General features: G+C 53.2%; 1 protein-coding gene across 1 annotated transcript; it reads right to left on the reverse strand.

The window, feature by feature from the left end:
• Window positions 1–4,261: 4,261 nt before the first annotated feature.
• On the reverse strand, window positions 4,262–15,333 carry ALOX12B (arachidonate 12-lipoxygenase, 12R type). The gene is made up of 15 exons (XM_061141061.1): window positions 15,187–15,333; window positions 13,830–14,034; window positions 11,131–11,212; window positions 10,935–11,021; window positions 10,704–10,826; window positions 10,297–10,400; window positions 9,781–9,953; window positions 9,404–9,547; window positions 8,041–8,244; window positions 7,733–7,819; window positions 7,332–7,501; window positions 6,765–6,886; window positions 5,012–5,112; window positions 4,633–4,803; window positions 4,262–4,441 (listed from the first exon to the last, which is right to left on the reverse strand). Exons 1-15 carry the CDS (start codon window positions 15,331–15,333, stop codon window positions 4,262–4,264), a joined length of 2,100 nt encoding a protein of 699 aa, XP_060997044.1.
• Window positions 15,334–22,289: the final 6,956 nt, after the last annotated feature.

A 22,289-nucleotide genomic window follows, 5' to 3' on the forward strand; every position in this document is an offset into this window, starting at 1 on the left:
CTCCTGGCCAAGACCTGAGTGCGACATGCAGAGTTCCTGATGCACGAAATGAACACACATCTGCTTCGAACCCACTATCTGATGGAAACCTTTGTTCTGGACATGCTACGGCAGCCGCCCATGTGCCACCCCATCTTCAAGGTAAGGGACCCCGCCTCTCAGTGTCCAGAGCTGCGGGGGACCTGGAGCTGCCTCATCTAACCTCAGACTCGTTCTCCCCAGCTGCTCATTCCTCATCTCCGCTGCATTTCCACATCAACCTTTATGGCTGCGCTAGGCTCTTTGCACCAGGAAAGTTCAGCTGACCAGGTCAGGCCTGGGATTCTGGTGGTCAGCAGAGAGAGCCAGGAAGGGGCCAAGGCTGGTCCTGAGTCCCTTGCTCCCAGAAGCTGTGGACTGTCTACTCATTACAGATAATGTCAGTGGAACGGCTGGGCAGCCTGGAACTGATGGCCAAAGAACTGGAAACTCTCACCTACCGCTCCCTCTGCCCTACCAACTGGCTGACCGTGAAGTTCAGGATCTTGCCAGCTACTATTACTGAGAGAACGAGCTCTGCATCTGGGCAGCCATAGAGAGGTGAAGCTCCCTGGACCCTGAGGGCTCCACACCTCACCCTTGGCTCCATCTGTCTTGGTTTGTTCTTTGACTTCTCATCTTCTCCGACACACTGCTGTCTTGCAGTCCTTTCCTGCCTCTGCTTCCTTCCTAGCTGTGTGGCCTTAGGCAAGTCAGTTAACCTCTTTGTGTCTGAGAAACACTGGGCTGGATGAAGCACAAGCTGGAATCAAGATTGCTGGGCTGGATGAAGCACAGCTGGAATCAAGATTGCTGGGAGAAATATCAATAACCTCAGATATGCATATGACACCACCCTTATGGCAGAAAGTGAAGAAGAACTAAGGAGCCTCTTGATGAAAGTGAAAGAGGAGAGTGAAAAAGTTGGCTTAAAACTCAACATTCAGAAAACTAAGATCATGGCATCTAGTCCCATCACTTCATGGAAAATAGATGGGGAAACAGTGACGGACTTTATTTTTGAGGGGCTCCAAAATCACTGCAGATGGTGACTGCAGCCATGAAATTAAAAGACATTTGCTCCTTGGAAGAAAAGCTATGACCAACCTAGACAGCATATTAAAAAGCAGAGACATTACTTTGCCAACAAACCTCCATCTAGTCAAAGCTATGGTTTTTTCAGTAGTCATGTATGGATGTGAGAATTGGACTATAAAAAAAGCTGAACACCAAAGAATTGATGCTTTTGAACTATGGTGTTGGAGAAGACTCTTGAGAGTCCCGTGGACTTCAAGGAGATCCAACCAGTCCATCCTAAAGGAAATCAGTCCTGAATATTCATTGGAAGGACTGATGTTAAAGCTGAAACTCCAATACTTTGGCCACCTGATGGGAAGAACTGACTCATTGGAAAAGACCCTGATGCTGGGAAAGATTGAAGGCAGGAGCAGAAGGGGACAACAGAGGATGAGATGGTTGGATGGTGTCACTAACTCAATGGAAATGAGTTTGAGTAAACTCCAGGAGTTGGTGATGGACAGGGAGGCCTGGCATGCTGCAGTCCATGGGGTTGCAAAGAGTTGGACACGACTGAGCGACTGAACTGACTGAACTGTTTTCTCATCTGAAAATGGAGCTGATAGGAGACCTACCTCAAAGGTCATTACCAGTATTAAATGTAAAGCCCTTAGCACAAATCACAGGTGAATATGATATGCTCTTTGAGCATTAGCTATTATAATTATTCCCCTCAAAAACAGTTGCCTTAAAACAAAACAAAACAAAAAAAAAACACAGTTGCCTTGTCTCTAGACTTCCGTTCTAAGTCTCCTTCACTGGAGACCTCCTTGGGATGTCCCTCTGGCCTCCACCCTGGAGGCCAGGTGTTTTAGATGTCTGGCTTCTTTTTGGGTCCCCATCCCTGCAGTTCTTGAGCATAACCACCTCCCTTGGGCACTGGGCTCTGTGATGGCTCTACTTCATGAGCCTCACGTGGCTTCATTTTTTGTCACATGAAAGGAAAGTTTCACGTGGCATCTCTTCCCTAGAGTCTTCCCCCCACCTTCCACTTTTCCTGCTCAGCATACATGGATCCTAGGGAAGCTAGGCACCCTGATTCTCTCTCTCTCCCTATCTAAACACTGCCTCTTGCTCAAGCCTGGCTTAATACACACATCCTCTTAAAGTCCTCAGGGACTCCCCACAATGAATTTGCATAGCTGGAGGTGCCCATGTCAGAACTCTTCTTAGCAATGGCTCATGGGCTCTGCCATGGCTGGGGGTGGACGCTGTGGTGAGTGGGGCAGGCCCTGCTCTGCCCTTTGGGAACTAGCGGGGGACATGGACAGCAGCATCCCAGTCCCAACAGAGAGGGGCCTGGGGTCCAATCCTTCTTCGTGGTTTGATGTGGCCTAGATGACTGAAATGCCGAAGCCTACAGGGCCCGTGAGCAGGAAAGAGGGTGGACAGAGACTGGCTAGCTGGCCACTCATGTGTCTCAGATGAGGACAGTGGTGACTCAACTATAACTAAAACGAGAGCTTTAGATTTTTTTTTTTGAGAGAAACCAGTTATTTTCTAATATTTAAATGTTGGCCACAGATTCAACTTGAAAAAGAAACCAAAAACCTTGGTAGTCAGCCAAAACACAACTGCAGACCAACTATGGCTCTCAGGGCCCTAGTAGAGACCAAAGCCTCCAGGCTTGAAGCTCGGCTGGGCGCTTCCTAAAATGTGCAGTTGCCCATTTTCCTTCTCTGGCCTCAGTTTCCTCCTGTTAGAGCAGCTGGTTTCAGTGGCCTCTTCCAACCCCGACCCTGGGGCAGCACAGGCCCCCAACTGTGTCACCACATACTTCTGCCCCCCTCCCATCGTTGGCATCTACTACCCCGACTACCACGCTGTGAGCAAGGAGTCAGAGCTGCAGGCCTGGGTCAGGAAGATCTTCCAGAAGGAATTTCTTAGCCGCATGAGCTTGGATGAAGAGTTCACACCTGCCAACCACCCTTGAGACCCCACTTTCCCAGGACAGCAGACCTTGGGTTTCAGCTGCTGCCTCAGCCCTGTCTCCATCCAGGGGCGTCTTCCAGCCTGGACAGCTGTGCTGACCTGATCGAGTTTCTCACCATGACCATCTTCAGCTGCTCAGCCCAACACATTGCTGTCAATACTGGTCAGGTGAGGGGGGACTTTGGGGGGGACAAGCCAGGTCATGGGGGATGTGGGCCTAGCAGGAGTCCTAGCAGCCCTGTGCTTACTGAGTCTGGGGGATCAATTTGATGTCAGTGGCTGGATGCCCAATTCTCCCAGCATCATCTGGCTCCCCCCACCTACCTCCAAAGTCCAGAGTCCGACAAGCCTGGTGGCCTCACTCCTGAGGTCAATGTCAAGTGCCACTCCCTTGAGCTCTTCTGGAGTGTCAGCGATGAAACGAAGAACACTGTAAGGTCCAGGGTGGGGTGGGGTGGGGTAGGGTCTCAGGTTCCCGGAGAGTGAGTAGGGTGAAGAAAGGCTGCTGGGGACACTGCATTACTTGGAGGGTGCATGAGCCGACTGGGCTTCTTGGGGGGCGGGGCCTGGAGTGATGTAGTTGCTGGGGGGTGTGGTTTAGGGTGGAAGGGGCTCTGTGTAGGTGGAACTTAGAGTGGTCTGGGTTTCAAAGGGCTCATGGCTTGGGAGGTCTGGGTAGGCTGGATGGAGGGTGTTCTTTTGCCTAGACTGGATGGGAGGGTTATGTTTCAAGTTGAATGGGTCTTGGGTGGTCTGGGTTCTTAGGTAGGTGAGTGGGACTTGGGTGGTGGTCTGTGCCCTTGGGTGAATTTTCTGGTGGTCTGGGGCCCAGGGGACTCCAGGTGGATCAGAATAGCTTTTGGTTGAAAGATGGGGCCGAGGCTTGTGGGTCAGGAGCTCCAGCCTTCTCTCCTGCCGTCCCCAGCGGTGCCTGGGCACCTACCCTGATGAGCACTTCACCGAGGAGGCCCCGAGGATGAAAACTTCTGTCTTCCACAGCCACCTGACCCACATCTCACGGGACACCCGGGAGCAAAACCCAGGCCTGGCGCTGCCATATGAGTACCTGGACCAGGCTTTAGTGGGAAAAGCATCACCTTGTGAGCGCAGTGCACCCTAGCCCAGGCGTGCACCCACAATAAAGACAGACACAGACCCCAGGCTTGTGTTTGAAGTGATTTTATTGGAAAACAGGTGGGTGCAAGGCAGGAAAGGCGAGTGGAGAGGGGCTGTGCTATATAGAAATGCTGTTCTCAATCAACACGGGGTCCAGGTAGTAGTAGGGGATGGGGAGACACTTGTTGCGTTGGCGGATGTTGTGTGAGATCTGGGCCAGGCGCTGGCGGAGGGTCTCTATGCTCCTCCTCGGGGCCTCCTCCACGAAGTGGATGTCTGGGAAGTGGCCCAGGGGCCGCTGCGGACACAGAACCAGGCGGCTGGAACAGAGACCCTCCCCTCCCCACCCCTTCAGCCCTTCCCCTTCAGCAGCCTCCCTCCCTGCCTCTTGCCCTTGACACCCCCCTCTCGTTGGGCTCCCAGCTCTCCAGCCGCCTGCCTCTGCTCAGAGGTTCCCCACCCCCACCTGCACCCCCAGGCCCAGGACACCTTGTCGTCGGGCTCCCGACTGAGTGTCCAAAGCACCAGTAGGGTGATGCATGTGGTCTTAATATCCGGCAACGTGTCAAGAAAGGTCTCCAGCGTGGTCAGCCCCTTGGCCTGTATTGGTGGGTTCCGCATGGATGAGGGGAAGTTGGGCATCCAGGCGGTGAATTCCAACTGGAGGTGGAGTAGAGAGGGGTTTCTGGGTCAGAGGTCTCTGGGTCAGAGGTCCTCGGGTGTCGATGGAGGCGGGGATTGAACTGGGGACTCTGGTTGAGACAGATCTGGGCCAGACTGGGGATTATGGCTGAGGCAGAGTTCAGACGTTGGGGCTGGGATTAAGGTCAAGTCTGGGCCTGGGGCAGGGGCTGGTGAGTCCAGGTACCTGCCCTGTGTTGACAGCTGCGTGCTTGGCAGAGCAGGTGTAGATGACAATGGTGACATATCGGATCAGCTCAGGCACAGTTCGTAAGCATGTGGGGAAGCCTGGTGGGAGGGCAGGTGCAGGCAGGTAAGGCCCAGGCCACATCAGTGCTGCCCAGGTCCTGTCTGGCCCACAGAGGGCATGGCCAAGCCCAGCTCACCTTGTTCTTCCAGCACTCCAGGCTGCCCCCAACCTGCCTCTTTGGCCGTTGTTTGGCCACAAACCACCCCCACCCCCAAGGTGGGGTTCAACTAGGCCTTGGCCAAATGTCCTCGGGGGCTCCTCCAAGCTTGCTTCTCTTTCCTGTGCCCCACATGAGCACCTAGCTCTGGTTGCCATGGTGACCCCAGGTTCCAAAAGCCCAACACATTCAAACCAGACCTGTCATCTTCCTCCCTCAACTGCTCCTCCTTCCAGGCCCCCAGCTCAAAGAATGATACACACCATCCACCCAGTTTCAAAAGCCCAAAACCCAGGAGTCACCCTTGGCTCCTCCTTCCCATCACTCATCCCCCACTGACAAACCCAAACCAGTCAGCAAATCCTGTCATTTCTGTCTCCCAACTAGCTCTGGGATCCTCTTCATCCCCAGAGCCCCTTCCCAGGGCAGGTCCCTGACATCTCCCTCCTGGACACCACAGCAGCTTCCCAAACTGTTCCCTGACCACCAGTGCAGTCTGACATCCTACTGTGCACATTTCATCTCCCCAGACACCCCTCGATAGCTCCCTCTGAACTCAGAGGAATTCCAGACTCCTTAACCAGGCTGCAGCACCCAGCCCCTGCTCCTGGCTTCAGCCTCATCTCACAGGAGGCTGCCCCACTCCCCCCGCCCCAGAACCCCAGCTGCAGGGACTTATCAGCAGTCCCAGAACTAACTCTGCTCAGTCTGGCTTTCAGGCCTTTCCACATGCAGCTCCCAAGCCAGGACTCTCCAACCCCACCTCTGTCATCACCTGGCTGACCTCCCATCATGCAAATCTTAGCTAGATCTTAGCTTGCTGCTACACACCCCTCACTCTCTACCTGCCAGCCCTCCCCAAGCTGGGGTAGGTTCCCCCGCCCCACGCTGGGTTCCTACAGCCCCTCCCTGGCTTCCCCACAAACTGCACCAGTCTTACTATAATGCACCTGCCCGTTTACAGTGAGTGGCTACCCCTAGAGACTGATCAACTCAAGGGCAGCGCCTTCAGCGTCTCATTCCCTTTGGCCTCCCCAGTAACCAGTACAGTGTTCACCACATTGTAGGTGCTCACTAAATATTTGTTGAGTGGGTGCCCAAGTGGCACATCTTCAAGATTCGCTCCCCACCCCCTCCCTCTCCTGAAACCTGCCTGCTTCTCGCCAGCTCCCCCGCCTCCAGTACACACTGGCCTGTCCTGTTGGAACTCATGCCCCATTTCTCAGCCCACAAAGGTTTTTTTTTTTTTTTTTTTCCTGAAGTAAGAAACTGGGACCTCTCCTGGTATCTACCAAGATGACCCACAGCCCCCTGAGCTCAGACAGGGACCCCCAGCTAGTCAGGCTTTCTTCCCCAACCTCTCTGAGATGCCACTGCTCCAGCGGCCAGCGAAGAGCTCTGTCGAATCCCAGGGCTCTCTTTGGCTTCCTTCAGCCCAAAGTGAGACTAGCTTCAGCCCAGCCTGGGAGGGCCCACCCCGAGGGCCCACCCCACGCCAGAGCCCTGGGTCCCTGCTGGGGGTCAGGCCCATACCTGAGCTCTCACGCCCTAGTAGACACTCCTTGAATATCTCCTGCACCCAGGACTGCAATTCCAGGTCACCTTCCACCGCGGCGTCACATGGGTAATAGTAGGTGATGATCTCTGTCACATACCTGACCGGGGGACAGGACCTCAGTTTGAACTCCTGGTGCCTTCCCTTACCATGGTTCTCCCACCTCCCTCAGGATGCCCCAGCATCGGCTGACCCAGAGCAGCCCCAGGCCTGTGGGTGGGCAGAGGTAGCAAGAGGAATGGCTGGGCAAGGTCAGAAAACGCTCAGAGTGCTCCCAGTAAGGATCAGATGAGGCCCACAGGCAGCTCAGAACCCAGACAGGGTCTGGCAAGCAGAGCCAGATGGGGGCCAAAGCAAAGAAGGGGGCCATCAGGCCTCAGAGGCCCCACCCAGAGTGTGAGCACATGTGTGATCCCCACACACATTCCAGACCTTATCCCCAAGCCCCAGGAGGGCACCCCTGGTCCTTTAAATCTCCCCAGACCCCCTGTAACACCCCAGGGTGTGTCCACCTCAAGTACCACCCACTGCTGCCCTGACCTCACCTCTCCAGTGCATCCCACACTGCCAGGCTGTCCTCACGGTAATAATACCCCGGCAGGTCCTGAACCCCACGTCTCACGAAGTCGTCGGGGAGGTAGAGGTTGTCGTAGTTGATCTCCGACAGAGCCCGCACCATCGCCTCGGCAAAGCCGGACAGGCCCAGGGACATGCTCTGTAAGGGACCAGGCAGACCCTGGAGCACACTGTCTGGGGATCCTCGCACTCCGGATCAGCACACCCAGCTCGGCCTCTGCAGCCTGGCAGGCACAGCACCCGTCTTAACTGGTCCCCTCCCTCCGTGCCCACTCATGATCTAAAGGCAGCTGGGAAGTTCAGCTTTAGTCCAACTGCAAAGGCCAGAAGGGAAACACGTGTCTTGTGGGGTTGGAGAAAGAAGTCTTACCCTGGCAGAGAGCCCCCCTTCATTAAGGAGGACAGCCCGCCCGATGCTGTTGATCTGGATGGTGTACCGGGTGTGGGGGATGAGGAGCTGTTGGGGGGAGCAGGGAAGATGATGAGAGAGGGCTGAAGTCATCCCCTGTAGAATGTCAGCACTCCCTGTTTCTGCAACATCAGACCTCCCAACAGCCCCCTAAGCTGCCTCCCCAAGTCTAGCTGGAATGCTTCTGACTCCTTAGCAAACCAGGCAGCTTTCTGGGGCTAACTGAGGCCGGTGATGTTTCACAGAGGCCCCTTGGCCCAAGCCCATACCTTGTAGAGGGGATGGCACATGGGTAGCTGCCTCAGCAAGGCCAGGCAGAAGGCCTCAGCGATGAGGTGGGTCTCCAGCAAGTGGGAGATGCCCTCGTGGCAGTAGAACTCGGCATAGCGCACCCACGTCTTGGCCAGCAGCCAGTCCCACTCGGAGTCACTGGGCAGGAAGATGGGGCAGTCGGGCCCAGGGGTCTGGCTGAGCTGGGGGTGAGGAAGGAGAAAGTGTTAGGTGAGAGCATAGACCCACATACACAAGGGCCCCCACTACATGAGGGAGGCAGAAGGGAGACCAGGGGGTGAAAACTCCAACCCCTACACTCCAGTCCCTCTGGTCCTCTGAGCACACCAGGGCCTTCCCTCCCTCTCACATCTGCTCCTGCTCTTCCCTCTGCCTGTGGTACCTTCCCCCATCCCTTCCTCTACCAGAAAGCTCCCACTCATTCCACAAGAACCAGCTCAAAAATCTGCCTCCTCTGAAAACCCATCCTTACCTCAATCCCATAGTCGCCACATTCAGCTGTGCAGGTTGTGCAGTGCAAAAGGGTACCCAGCTCCCTAGGGGTTAGTGGTTCATTGAAATCTAGCCTGCACCGTTCCACTAACAAGCCAGGAGCATCAGAACGTGGCTGATCCCCACTCCTACCCCAAGGGGTGACTAATTCAGACATGATCTTGGCGGAAACCTCTGGGAAGAAAGCATCCCAGTTTCCCCTCCAGCCAGGCCACACTCTCAAGGCAGTGGCTATGTATGATCAGCACAGTTTTTCTAACAGATAAGCCACAGCAGGCATTGACTTATCAAGCAGGTGGATGAATGGAGTCAAAGAGACAGGCTTACTCCTCCCTGGTCACTTCTGTGCATATAGACACAGTACCCACACTCTACACACTGGGGATTACACACGAGTGCACCCTCAGGGGCCCAACTTTATGCAGCATGGGCATACAAGTGGCAGCACAAAGATGTACCCAGGAAGGGACCTTCAGAGACTCAGTCTGGTGCTTACAATACACCAGGCTCACCACTAGCCACACACACAGACAGGGACATATATAAACATAGGTGTATTCTTAGATGCACACACAGGAACATAGACTCACACAGGCACACAGGCCCACACAGAGATAGTGCAGGTTCACACAGGCACAATCCTTCACAAATAGATACACACACAGGGACATAAAGTTCACATACACACACACATACACAGGCTGACCGACTGACCATAAACTCACACAGATACAAGTATACAAGTACACACACCAGCCCATGCAATCACACATCTCTTCATGCACACACAGAGGCTCACCCGCGGCAACACTCACACAGCACCCACCCCCAGGCCTGCACCCCAGGCACCTGGATGGCAATAGGCAGGAGGTTCCCTTCCCGGCCAAAGTGTAGCAGGCAGAGTGGGGCGCAGTGGTACTGCTTCTGGCCGTTAAGTTCAACAGCGGGAATGCCCTCCAAGATGCGGTAGTCGGCCAGGTAGATGTTCCCCTTCTGGAGGGGAGCCGTGATGAGTGGACAGGTAGGCACCCAGCACGTGGCACCCATGACCCACGCCTTGAGTGCAGGGTGCTCTGGCTCCCCAGGCGTGGGGTTGGCCAGGACCCGAGGTGGGGAGTGGGGTGAGGGGTGGGGGTCTGCGGAGGAGTAGGTGGGGAGAGACAGGGATGCCAGGAGAGAGGGAGGAAGGGAGGCTGTGGGGGGCTCAACTCCAGAGCGGGCTTCACCTCCAGTTCCGCTTGTAGGCACGTTCCCTCGCCCAGGAAGGGGGCCACCATGTCGTCTGTGACTGGGAACTTGTCCGGGATCCGCGTGCAGCGGCAGAGCAGGCCTGGGTTGATGCCATTGAGGTACTGGTACCCAAAGAAGCTGTCCTCTGCCCAGTGCTCAGCCACGTACTCTGGGGGGACAGCGTGGGGACGTCACGACGCCACCCACTGCCCCTCAGGGTCGTAGAGGACGAGAGCTGAGGACCGGGAGGGAGGGAGGAAGGCCATGGACCACAGAGGAGATTTCCGGAGGAAAACCAAGCTCCCGGCCTAGGGTTGAGCCACCGGAGGGGAGCAGGGCGGCGTTTTCCGAGGAGCCGCCAGAGGGCGCGCTCGCCTGTGCGAATTCCGGCCTCGCGTTCTCTGTGCGGCTCCCACCCCACATCCCACGCGAGGGTCCTGCCTCCCGCCCGCGGCTCGAGCACCTGGGGCCCGATGTCGTCCCGCTCCCCCGTTCTCGTTCCCACCCCATACCGAAGACCACAGATTTATTGCCAGGGAAAATTTTCTTAATGTCCTTCAGTTTCTTCCAGGACCGTTTGCTGTCCACCAGGCCGCGGAGTTTGAACCCCAGTGCCCTATGACAGGGGATTCGAGGGGGAAGCCGTCAGAAACGGGGTCCAGTGCCCCTGGAACGGCGGTAGGGCTGCCCCACCCCCACCCCCAGGGTCTCTTGGGTCCTTGAGTCTGGGCGGGTTTCAGGGTCGCCCCGTGGCACAGCTCAAGGCCTTCCTATGTCTAGGTCTCCGAGGGTCACCTCTAAGGTTCCCTAACCCTCTCTTTCCGGCTCCCACTGCCCTCCCGTCCAAGCTGTGGTGGAGGCGGGCGTGGAGCGACAGTCTTTACAAGAGTCCTCACACCCGCCCCTCACACACACTCACATGGGGCTCAGGCGGAAAAAGAAGGCGGCCGTCTTGGTGAACGAGTAGCGCAGATTTAAGTCCAGGAACTTGGTGGCCTTAAAGTTGATGAGAATCGGGAACCCGGGGATATAGCCATTCCACCTGTAGGGAGGAGAGCAGGGCTGGGCATCTGGGGTCCAGGGCACAGGGAGAGGGCAGGGGGCAGCTGTCAGTCGTGGGAGGGGCCCTTGGGCAGCCCCAGGTCCTTACTCCGGCCGGTTGGGGTTTCTCCGGGCAGGAGGGCGGTAGCTGGGGATGTGTACGTAGTTGGGCAGGCCAGGAACAAAGACTCTCCAGCTGCGAACAGAAACCTAGCCGGTTGGTCCTGATGGCCACGCACCATCCCAGGGCACAGCCACCACTGGCCCCCTGACCTCCCGCAGCCCTTGCCCCCCACCCCCCTCACTGGTAGAAGTCCTGCTTGGCTCTGAGCTCCTCCTTTCGGTGTTCCAGAAGGATCGGGAGTGTGTCATCTGCTGCTGTCTTTCCTGCAGGGAGACCAAGGAGGAGTCTCAAGGTCTGCCCCTGCCCCGGCCTGCCCCTGCCCACTTCGGGGATCAGAATTCAGCTACTGTCCTCAAAGTCAGCGCTGTGGGGAGGTGGGACACAGCCAAGGATGGGGAAGGCTTACCCTGGGAGAGAGAGGGTGTGTCTTCTCCCAGAAAGTCAGATGAAAGGATCAAAAGGATTACGGACCACCCTTCCCTGTCCTTGCTCTACCTTTCCAGGGGGCTCTGCTGCAGGGAAGTCCCTCTTCTAGAACTCCTGGAACATGAATACCTAGCAGTTGTTTAGAACTTACTGGGTACCAGGCACTTTCTAAATATTGTGTTAGTTGCTCAGTCACATCCAACTCTGCAACTTCAAGGACTGGGGCCCGCCGGGCTCCTCTCTCCATGGGATTTCCCAGGCAAGTATACTGGAGTGGATTGCCATTTCCTTCTTTGGGGCATCTTCCCGACCCAGGGATCGAACTCAAGTCTCCCGGGTCTTTTGCATTGCCTGTGGATTCTTTACCGTCTGAACCACCTGGGAAGCCCTTCTAAATACTTATGTCAATAATTTAATTTGCATAAGAACAGTTTAAATTATGAGGCAGATAACTATTATAGGCCCACAGTCTGATCTCCACAATTCCAAAAGGTCCAGAAGTCAAGTTTTTGTTTTTTATTATTATTTTTTTCCACAAATAGGCACACACTTCTTGGCCAACAAAACCTGATCTAAATTTACTTGAGGCTGCATACGGTCTTGATTTAAACCACTCTGAAACTACACAGTTTTGGCTTGCAGAAACATTTGACATATTTGCAGTTACCCTGGTGGATGTATCATGTAACATACGGTATGTGTGAGTATATAAAGAATATATACATATATGAAGATACATTTGTGTAAATACATACAGGGAGTCCCCTTAACTGTAGTTTCACTTTCCCTAGTTTCAGTTGCCTGCAGTCAACCTCAGTCCAAACATGTTAAAAGGAAAATTTCAGAAATAACATTGGCTTCTCACATCAACCCCATGAAGTAGGTTCTGCTGTCAGCCCAGTTGACAAATGAGGACACTGAGACTTAGAAGAATTTGGAAATGAGTCCAGATGCCCAGCAAGTGGTGAAGCTGACACTCACATCCTGGTAGTCCCAGGCTGGCAGGTGCCTATCGCTGCCTCCCCATCATTTTCCTTCACAGGCCACCTTCCTTCTCCTTCTATCTGCCTCAGCTCACATTGCACTCAGGGTGAACAATGCCATCTGAAGTCGTGTAACCCACAGACCCAGTTCAGTTTCATCCCTGGAGCCTTCGTCCTTGAAGGTCCCAGCCGGTCATTCAAGTCTCCCTGCCCTGGTATTTCATGGCAGCTGCCCCACCCAACCCCATTCCTGCCTGCCTCCCAGCGTTTCCATGCTGCTCAGACCTATCACTTTGGGAAGATGCTCCACGTCTCTGCGAGGCCCTCTCCTATGCCCCCACCTAACCAGGCCTGCCTCCCTCTGCCCCTGACTCTCCTTTCCCCAGCTCAGGCCCTGACCCCCTGCTCCCAGGGCAAGGAATTGGCCATGGGGAAATGAGAGAAGGGAGAGGGGTGGTCAACCTCTGAGAGGAGGAGCTCCCCGCCCTGAGGTTCCCTCAGCCCTGCCTCCCCTCTCATCTACCTCGGAGGAGGCCAGAGGAGCCCAGAGGAGCATGGCTGGTTGAAAGAAGGGAACAAAAGAGGACAAGATTGAAGTCTCCTTGGAGCAGCCACACAAGGGTAGATGCAGGGGTGGATGCAAGCGACTTGGGCCCTCAGGTCCTTTCCCTTTTTCATGGCAGCAATCAAGTGGCTGGGAAAACAGCTGGGGCAGCCTTGACTGGCCACCTCAAAGAACTCTGACAGTCAATATGAGTAACAGGGCCTTGGATTGGACTGTGATGGAGCCTCACTGAATAGGGGGTGGAGTGGGCAGTGAGTCCTTTGAGAGAAATGAGGTGTCCTTTTGGGGTGATTGGAAGCCTGTTGGAGCCACAGAACATCCCATCAGTCTAAGAAATGCTCAATTAGAAATCCAGGGCATCTTGAGAAGGTACAAGACCTCCTGTTGTACAGCCTTGGAGGGCTGCTGAACCATCAGGGCTTCTTCAGAAAATAACAAGGCAGCTGGTAGAATCATGGGAGATCCTATGAGAGTAACAAGGCATCCTGTTACAGTAACAGCACCCTGAAGGGGTAACAGGGAGTCTTCAGAGCAGCAGCTCCTGCTGCTTGGCGTACATAGGGCATCCGATCAGAGTCCTGAGGTCTGAGAGTTGCCAGGCTTCCTGTGGGCATTGAGGGGAGGACTGTAGAGATAATGGAGAGTCCGCTCTGAGAATGCTGTCTGCAGCCAGACCCTGGGGTCCAGAGAATAGCACCCCCTGCCTCGTTCCTCCAGGCCGCAGCCTTGAGCCGGGCCCAGCAGAGCAGCATGGACCGTGGCTGGTGTGGGAGAGTGACAGGTGTTCCTGGGTGCCCCAGTCAGGCTGGCACTTGGCTGGCTGGCTGGGAGCCTGGGGTGGCCATGCTGGGGTGGCCAGGCCAGAGCGAGGGGCTTCATCGTATGGGATGGAGACTGAGGACTTACCTGTAGCCTCCCGGAGCGCCAGGGTCTTGTAGCCGTCCATCCACTGGTAGGCGGGGAAGTGGTAGATGCGGCCATTGGGCGCACAGACCTGCACGTAGTTGCAGTACCAAGGGTTCTTGGGGAAGAAGGAGTAGCGCTCCTTGTACAGGCGGACGATGATGAGGTCCCCCAGGTCCTGCTGACACTGGACAGTGTAGTCGTCCACCTGGGCGGGCACAGGGCCAGCTGAGCAGACCAGCCTCCACCTGCCTGCCCTCTCACCCAGGCCCCACTCATGCTGGGCGATGCTCACCTCCCTAGACCGGGATGACCTGATTGTTGGGGTCTCTGACCCCTCCCACCTGCCTGACCCCACCTGGGCAGGACTCCAGGCACTCCCTCTCTCCATCCTTGGCTCCTGAAATCCCCTCCTCCCACCTCCTCCTCCCCAGCCACCTGAGGCTGCAGGAGCCATGCAGACCCCCAGGGACTGGTGTACAAGGGGTCTAAATAGAGCCCCCCAAGCCTCCTACATCCTTAAGAGTGGGCAGAGGTGGTCCAACCAGCCCTCCATTTCCTCCCACTTAGCAGTGAAGATGTGGAGATTCAGAAATGTCTACAAAGATAGAGTGATCTGCTAAGGTCACATAGCAGCAGGTGGCTGGACCTGACTCAAAATTAGGCTGAGGGCCCAGCAGAGGGGGCCTTTTATCACAGAGCAGGAGAGTCCCCGCTGGACAGGCTGGTCTGATGCCTTGTATGACAGAGAGAATCCAGTGGAAATTTAAGCCAGTGATGCTGAAGCTTAACAACTTATTGACCAAAGACACATTAATAGGTCTTTTGTTACCTGAACATTATTTACCAGAGATGGTTCAGTACTCACTTACATAACAAATCACTGGCCATGGATCTTATTTTGCAAAAAAATCCCCTGGTCAATAATGTGTTAATTTAGGAAGGGTGAGTAAGAATGGGAGAGGGAGGCATGAGGAAGAGTGTGAGAGAGGAAACAGGAAAGGGATGAGGGAAGAGGGGGTGGAAAGAGACTAGAAAGCAGGAGAGATGAAACTAGTGGGAGAGGGTTGAGAGGTGAGGGATGTGGGGTGAGTGATGACAGAGAGAGAGATGAAGGAGAGAGAAAAAGAAGTGAGAAAAGAGCAGGGGGAGGAATGAGAGATGATGGCAAAGGAATGAGAGGTGACGGGTGGTGGGAAGGGGGTGGAGGAAGGCTGGGAGCCAGGTCTTGGGTAGGGGCCTCTGAGCCACCTTGGAGCCCCACCGGTTCCAGAGCCCTGTACCCCTTCATCCCTCCCCTTTCTCCCCAGGCACACGCTCACACACACACACACACACACACACACACACACACACTCACCGCACCAGTTGCAAAATCTCTCCCAAAGTGGTTCAGCAGCTGCTTATGGCTCTCTCCCTGAGTCCCCACGATGATCAGAGAGATGGAGTCCATGGTTCCTGACAAGAAGTCGGTGCCCGTGGCCACCCTGACTTTGTAGGTGGCCATGGTTGCTCTTCAGGAGGCAGGAAGGGGGCTCAATCGCAGACACGGTGAGGGGGGCCACAGGGGGGCCCAAGCCCGGCAGGAAAAGTCAGACACAGACAGGAGTGGAAGGATCAGCCTTCCGAGGTGGAGAGGTGAAGCAGGGACCCAGAGGCTGGCAAAGCTGCTGCCCCGGACGGGGTTGGGGGTGGCACCAGGTCGGATGCAGGACAGGAGTCTGGCAGGCTGGGGTGGGGCTGTGCTCCGGGGCCAGTGAGCAGGCGTCTGGGCTGCGAACCCTCTGGGAGCTGGCAGGGAGGGACAATAGGCAGGGTGCTGGGCCTGCCCCTGAGAGGGCGGGTAGAAGAAGCCTTGGATGGAGGAGACTTCAGGGTGGGGGAGCCAGTCCAGCCTGAGCCAGGGCCCCAGGAAAGTTAGGGGAGGGGCCCCCAGATCTTTATCAGCCTTCCTTCTGCCCACCCCTATTGGCTACAACACTGGGCACCCTGCTGAGCAGGGCTGTGGATAGCGGATTACTAGCACTGGTTCTGGGGGCCCCCGATGGGTGGAGGTCAAGGGAGGGGGGACACAGCATAAACCCACTGTCCAGCTGACCTGTTGCCTTGCCATTCCACTCTGGGAAATGGGGCAGTTAGTGCCCACAGTAGGAAGGCTGGCCTATCCTTCTGTCCCAGGGCCCAGAACCCACAATACACAGGGTGATGGGTGTTGAAACTAGAGCTTGGGGACACAGTCTCCAGGAAGGGGTCAGGGATCAGAGGGGGTTTATCTGTGGCTTTCTATGGGGCCACAATCAGCCAAAGAGGGATTGGGATTGAAAACAAATATAGAAGACTGTTGGAGTGAAATTTGGGGCATAAGAATTAAGCTAGAGTTTCCCCTTGTGGTCTGTTGGTTAAGAATCCACCCGCCAATGTAAGGGACATGGGTTCCACCTCTGATCCAGGAAGATCTTATATGCCACGGAGCAGCTAATCCTTACACCACAATCGGACCCACAAGTTGCTACTACTGAAGCCCAAGTCTAGAGCACATGATCCACAACAAGAGAAGCCGTCCTAATGAGAGCTAGAGAGTAGCCCTCACTCTCTGCAACTAGAGAAAGCCTGCTTGATGCAACAAAACCCACAGCAAACAAAAATAAAATAAATAATTAATTTAAAAACAACTATTGCATCATGAGGAAAAAAATAAAAAGTTAAAAAAAAAAAAAAAAAAACTAGCAATTCTTTTAAAAGTCAGACCAGTGAGTAGCTCTGGGGTAAGAGTACAGACTCAACATCAACCCCTCACACTGCCTCCTACTCCAGATCAAGCAGATCAAGCCTGGTGGTGGCAACTTCTCACCTTTGGGACAATGACATCATCCTTTCACGTGGCCCCCGGGGCCCCCTTCATGGGTCTCATCCCCCACCACATTCCCCTTTTCTCTCTTCTGTCTGGGACCAGGTGCCTCTCATTCACTCACCAGCAGACACTATGGAGCCCCTTCCTGTGTTCCCTACAATGCATTTGTATATTTATTTTTGGCTGCTCTGGGTCTTTGTTGCTTTCTCTAGTTCAGTGAGTGGCTGTTGCTCTTTGTTTCAGTACACAGGCTTCTCATTTCAGTGACTTCTATTGTTGCAGAGCATGGGCTCTAGGACTCTGGGCTTCAGTAATTGCAGCACACAGGCTCCGGAGCTGTGGCACTCAGGCTTACTTGCCCTGTGGCATGTGGGGATCTCCTCACACCAGGAGTCTTTTGAAACTATGTCCCCTGATTCTCAACCACTGAACCACCAGGAAAGTCCCCTCCAATATATTTTTAGGGCTTCACAAAACAAATGCCTGCTTTCCTTCCTGGAGCTTACATTCTAGTAAAGGAAACAGACAATTTTACCTAATAGCCAGGTGAATCAAGTACTATGAGAAAGATTGATAAGAGCTGAAGAGAAACTATAAAGTAGGGAAAGATAATAAAGTGTAAAAGACTACACTTTAGATATAGAGTAGCCACACATCAGGGGCTTCCCTGGTGGCTCAGTAGTAAAGAATCCACCTGCCAATGCAGGAGATGTAGGTTCAATCCCTGGTTGGGAAGATCCCCTGGAGAAGGAAATGGCAGCCCACTCCAGCACAGTCAGTTCAATCGCTCAGTCGTGTCTGACTCTTTGCCACCCCATGGACTGCAGCACACCAGGCCTCCTTGTCTATCACCAACTCCCAGAGTTTACTCAAACTCATGTCCATTGAGTTGGTGATGCTATCCAACCATCTTATCCTCTGTCGTTCCCTTCTCCTCCTGCCTTCAATTTTTCCCAGCATCAGGGTCTTTTCTAATGAGTCAGTTCTTCCCATCAGGTAGCCAAAGTATTGGAGTTTCAGCTTCAACCTCAGTCCTTCCGATGAATATTCAGGACTGATCTCCTTTAGGATGGACTGGTTGGATCTCCTTGCACTCCAAGGGACTCTCAAGAGTCTTCTCCAACACCACAGTTCAAAAGCATCAATTCTTCAGTGCTCAGCTTTCTTTATAGTCCAACTCTCACATCCATACATGACCACTGGAAAAACCATAGCCTTGACTAGATGGACCTTTGTTGGCAAAGTAATGTCTCTGCTTTTTAATATGCTATCTAGGTTGGTCATACCTTTCCTTCCAAGGAGTAAGCATCTTTTAATTTCATGGCTGCAGTCACCATCTGCAGTGATTTTGGAGCCCAGAAAAATAAAGTCTGCCACTGTTTCCACTGTTTCCCCATCTATTTTCCATGAAGTAATGGGACCGGATGCCATGATCTTAGTTTTCTGAATGTTGAGCTTTAAGCCAACTTTTTCACACTCCTCTTTGACTTTCATCAAGAGGCTCTTTAGTTCTTCTTCACTTTCTGCCATAAGGGTGGTGTCATGTGCATATCTGAGGTTATTGATCTTTCTCCCAGAAATCTTGATTCCAGTTTGTGCTTCATCCAGCCCAGGGTTTCTCATGATGTACTCTGCATGTAAGTTAAATAAGCAGGGTGACAATATACAGCCTTGACGTACTCCTTTTCCTATTTGGAACCAGTCTGTTGTTCCATGTCCACTTCTAACTGTTGCTTCCTGACCTGCATACAGATTTCTCAAGAGGCAGGTCAAGTGGTCTGGTATTCCCATCTCCAGCACATGGGATCTCAAAAGAGTTGGACATGATTAAACAACAACAGCCAAGCAAGAGCTCTTTGAGAAGGGGGCTTTTGAGTAAAGATATAATGTGAAAGCAGCTCTTCCCAACCACAGGGACTTTGCACACACTGTTCCCTCTTAGGCCTGGTTAATGCTTCCTCTTCCTTTATATTGTAGCTTGATAATTGCTTCATCAAGAAAGGCCAAGTTTAGGGAGGTTCAAGAGGGAGGGGACATGTATATACCTATTGCTGATTTATATTGATGTGTGGCATAAACCAACACAACACTGTAAAGCAATTATCCTCCAATTAAAAATAAATAAATTAAAAAGAAAGACCAAATTTAACTCTTAATGGCTCCTAGAGCACTGTAGTTAACATCATAGATGAATATCTGTCTTTCCCACTAGAGTAGAATGTCTATAATTTGGTTTTCTCTCAACCTCCAGGCACAATAGCTAGTACCTGGGAGACGCTCAAACTATGGGTTAGTGATAAGGACAAGATCAGGGGTGGGAACTGAATCAAGAATGGGGTTGGAATTAGTGTGAAGATTCAGAAAAGATGAGGTGAGGGGTAGAAAATGATGTGAGGCAGGGGGATGGGTTAAGGGGATGGAGGCAGGATGAGGAAGAGGCTGGGTATGAAGGTCATGTGCCGGTGCTCTGTGACTGGCAGGGCTATCTCATTTGCCTGGGCACAGTACCTGTCAGGCCCGCCCTCCTGGGCTCTACTCACCCACCATGATGACTCTTGGATGATGCTAGGAACCTGATGGTTCAAATATGCATCTTAAGATGGGAACTCTAAGCAAATTTTCCCAGTCACCTGCCTTCTAGCTACTCCTCTTCCCTTGAGACTGTGCCCCCAGGGGGCTGCTAAGGCTCCTTGAGGGGTAGGGCCAAGGATGGGGAATTGAGGTTCAGGGGCTTGGGATGCCAAGTCCTAAAGGAGCAGGGGTAAGCAGCCCAGCCTTAACTTTCTAATCCAGCGGTACAGTAATATCACTCTGTGGGGCATGGAAGGAGGCAGGGGCACCCAGGCAGCCAGGAGGGTAGCCTGGGAAGGGACATGGGGGGAACGGGGAGGGAACTGATGGTGTAGAAGAGTTTGGGTGTTACACAAACCTGAGGGATCTACCACCATTCTCCAAATCACAATCAAATACCAATAGGTCTCCCCCAGCCAATTCCTCAGTCCCCAAAAAAGCAGGAGTGGTGGCTCTGGGTTTGATCAGGGCTCAAGTCTAGAGTGGGAATTAAGTTCTTAAGGGAAACAGAGATGAAGATGGGGATGGTGGGGATACAGACATGGCCAGGGACATGGAAGGGATTAGGCATAAGGAGATAGATGGGGCACTCCCTAGTTACAACCAAAATGAGGATGCATGACTCTGGGTAGGTGCTCATTGGGCTGAAGAACTGGTTCTCCTTGACCAGGGCTGGACCCAGGGAGCAGAAGAGGCCCCTGGGAAGGATGCAAGCTCACTGAGTTGGCTCACAATGAGCCACCCACACAGGAAGCCGAGCCCTCTCTGCTGGGGCACCCCCTACCGCCTTACCCCACCCTGAGCCAGGCAAGGCAGAGGAGCAACCCTGGGAGCCCCACCCCCCCAAGACAGAGGGAAAAAAATCAAGTCAGGTCACATCCCTACTTTAAGCCAGAACTTAAAACCGTTTTGCCCTTAGAATCAAATCCAAAGACTTAACTGCAGACTGTAGGATCATGCATGACCCAGCTTCTGTCCCCTCCCTGGGGTCACCTATTCCAGCCACCCTGGCCTTGAACACACACCCTTCAGGACCCTTGCAGTTCCCTGACCACCACACCTAATGCCCCTTGACGCAGGCATGCTAACCCACCACCTGGTTTCATCTCCTGACTGCTTTCGCAACCATCTAAAAGGATTTATTTGTTTATGTGCTATTTGTCTGCCCCATAAGCCAGTTGAAATAGGGGTCATGCCAGGGGAATTCACAGCCACATCCCCCACAGAGTGTCTAGGGAGACAGGAGCCATGATGAAAGCAAATCCTAGAACATTCATGCTGGAAGGGACTTTCCTGGTCTTCCCATCCCTCCCATTTATCTGACACATCTGGGCCACTGAGGCTGAGGGACTTGCTCAAACCCAGCTGGTGAAAGAGGGCTGGATGCTTCCCCTAATAACATACCAGCTGCCCTTCATACTCATGGAAAAGCACAAAGGGTCCAGAGTGCAAGCTGGGGGGCCGCCGCCTGTCTGACGAAACAGGAGCTTTACATGGGCCCCCTCCCTACATCCTGTCCCCAGAGGTGTTCAAAGCCCACACAAAATCCTACATGTAGTCAGGTGTGTCTCCGCAATAAATCTCACTCCAAGCTGGCTTTCTGGGGAACCAGATTCCAATGACCCTCCCTGGTCCCACCCTCTCCAGCTCAGGGCATTTTTCAGATGAGGCATGTCTTCTAATGCTAATTTTGGTGCAGGTCAAGTAGCATCCGTCCTCGTGGAAAGACAAGCTGCCTGTGACTTCCATGGTGGTCCAGGGACTAAGACTCTGTGTTCCTAATGTGGGGCTTGGATTCGATCCCTGGTTAGGGAACTAGATCCCACAAGCTGCCACGTAGATCTACGATTCCCCATGCTGCAACTAAGACCTGGCACAGCCACATTAAAAAAAAAAAAAAAATTATCTGACTGTGCCCTGATAGGTCCTACTGTTCTAAGTCAAAGCCCAGTTTTAAGAGGTGGGCACACCCAGCCTTTGCCACAGTCCTTCTGGCCACAAGGTGGCGACGTTGGGTATTTCTCATTCTTTGATTTTATTCAAAGGTGAACAAAATCTGGTGAGACATCCCCAAACACACCTCTTCACGAACAAGGCCATGGGGATCTTCTTCTCCCAGCATCACAGGTAGAGGAAGTAAAAATTCAGTCTTTGGCAGAGCCAAATGCTGCCCCACATGCACTCCCCAAAGACACTGTGACTCTGGCCAGAGAGAGACTGTGACCAGGATTTGGTCAGGTACAGAATTTGACTCAGGAGGCAGAAGAGGTGAGGGGGGCTAGACGTGAAGTCTAGGGAAGCAAGAATATGGGAAAGTTGGATGGCTGTGAAGAAAGATCTGGATGACTGACTTAAGGGCTGCACAAATCTCTATTTTTAAGGGCTACAGGGCTGGAAGGGAGAATATTAGCCTCCCCAGATTACTATCAGTTTCAGTCAGGGTGGGCTAGACTATGCTGCAACAACAGTCCCCAAATCTCAATGGCCTAACTCAGCAAAAGTTTCTCACTCAGCTCCATCCCCAGCTCAGGTCAGCAAGGGGCTCTGCTCTAGTTCCTCAGAGACAGAAGCTGATGGAAGGACCATCACATTACTGGCTTCTAGAACAGAGGCCATCCCCAAGAAAAAGAAATGCAAAAAAGCAAAATAGTTGTCTGAGGAGGCCTTACAAATAGCTGTGAAAAGAAGGGAAGCAAAAAGCAAAGGAGAAAAGGAAAGATATTCCATTTGAATGCAGAGTTCCAAAGAATAGCAAGGAGAGAGAAGAAAGCCTTCCTCAGCTATCAATGCAAAGAAATAGAGGAAAACAATAGAATGGGAAAGACTAGAAATCTCTTCAAGAAAATTAGAGATACCAAGGGAACATTTCATGCAGAGATGGGTTCAATAAAGGACAGAAATGGTAGGGACCTAACAGAAGCAGAAGATATTAAGAAGAGGTGGCAAGAATACACAGAACTGTACAAAAAAGATCTTCAAGACCCAGATAATCATGATGGTATGATCACTCACCTAGAGTCAGACATCCTGGAATGTGAAGT

This window comes from Dama dama, chromosome 5, assembly GCF_033118175.1.
Source record: "Dama dama isolate Ldn47 chromosome 5, ASM3311817v1, whole genome shotgun sequence".
Classification (NCBI taxonomy): Eukaryota; Metazoa; Chordata; class Mammalia; order Artiodactyla; family Cervidae; genus Dama; species Dama dama.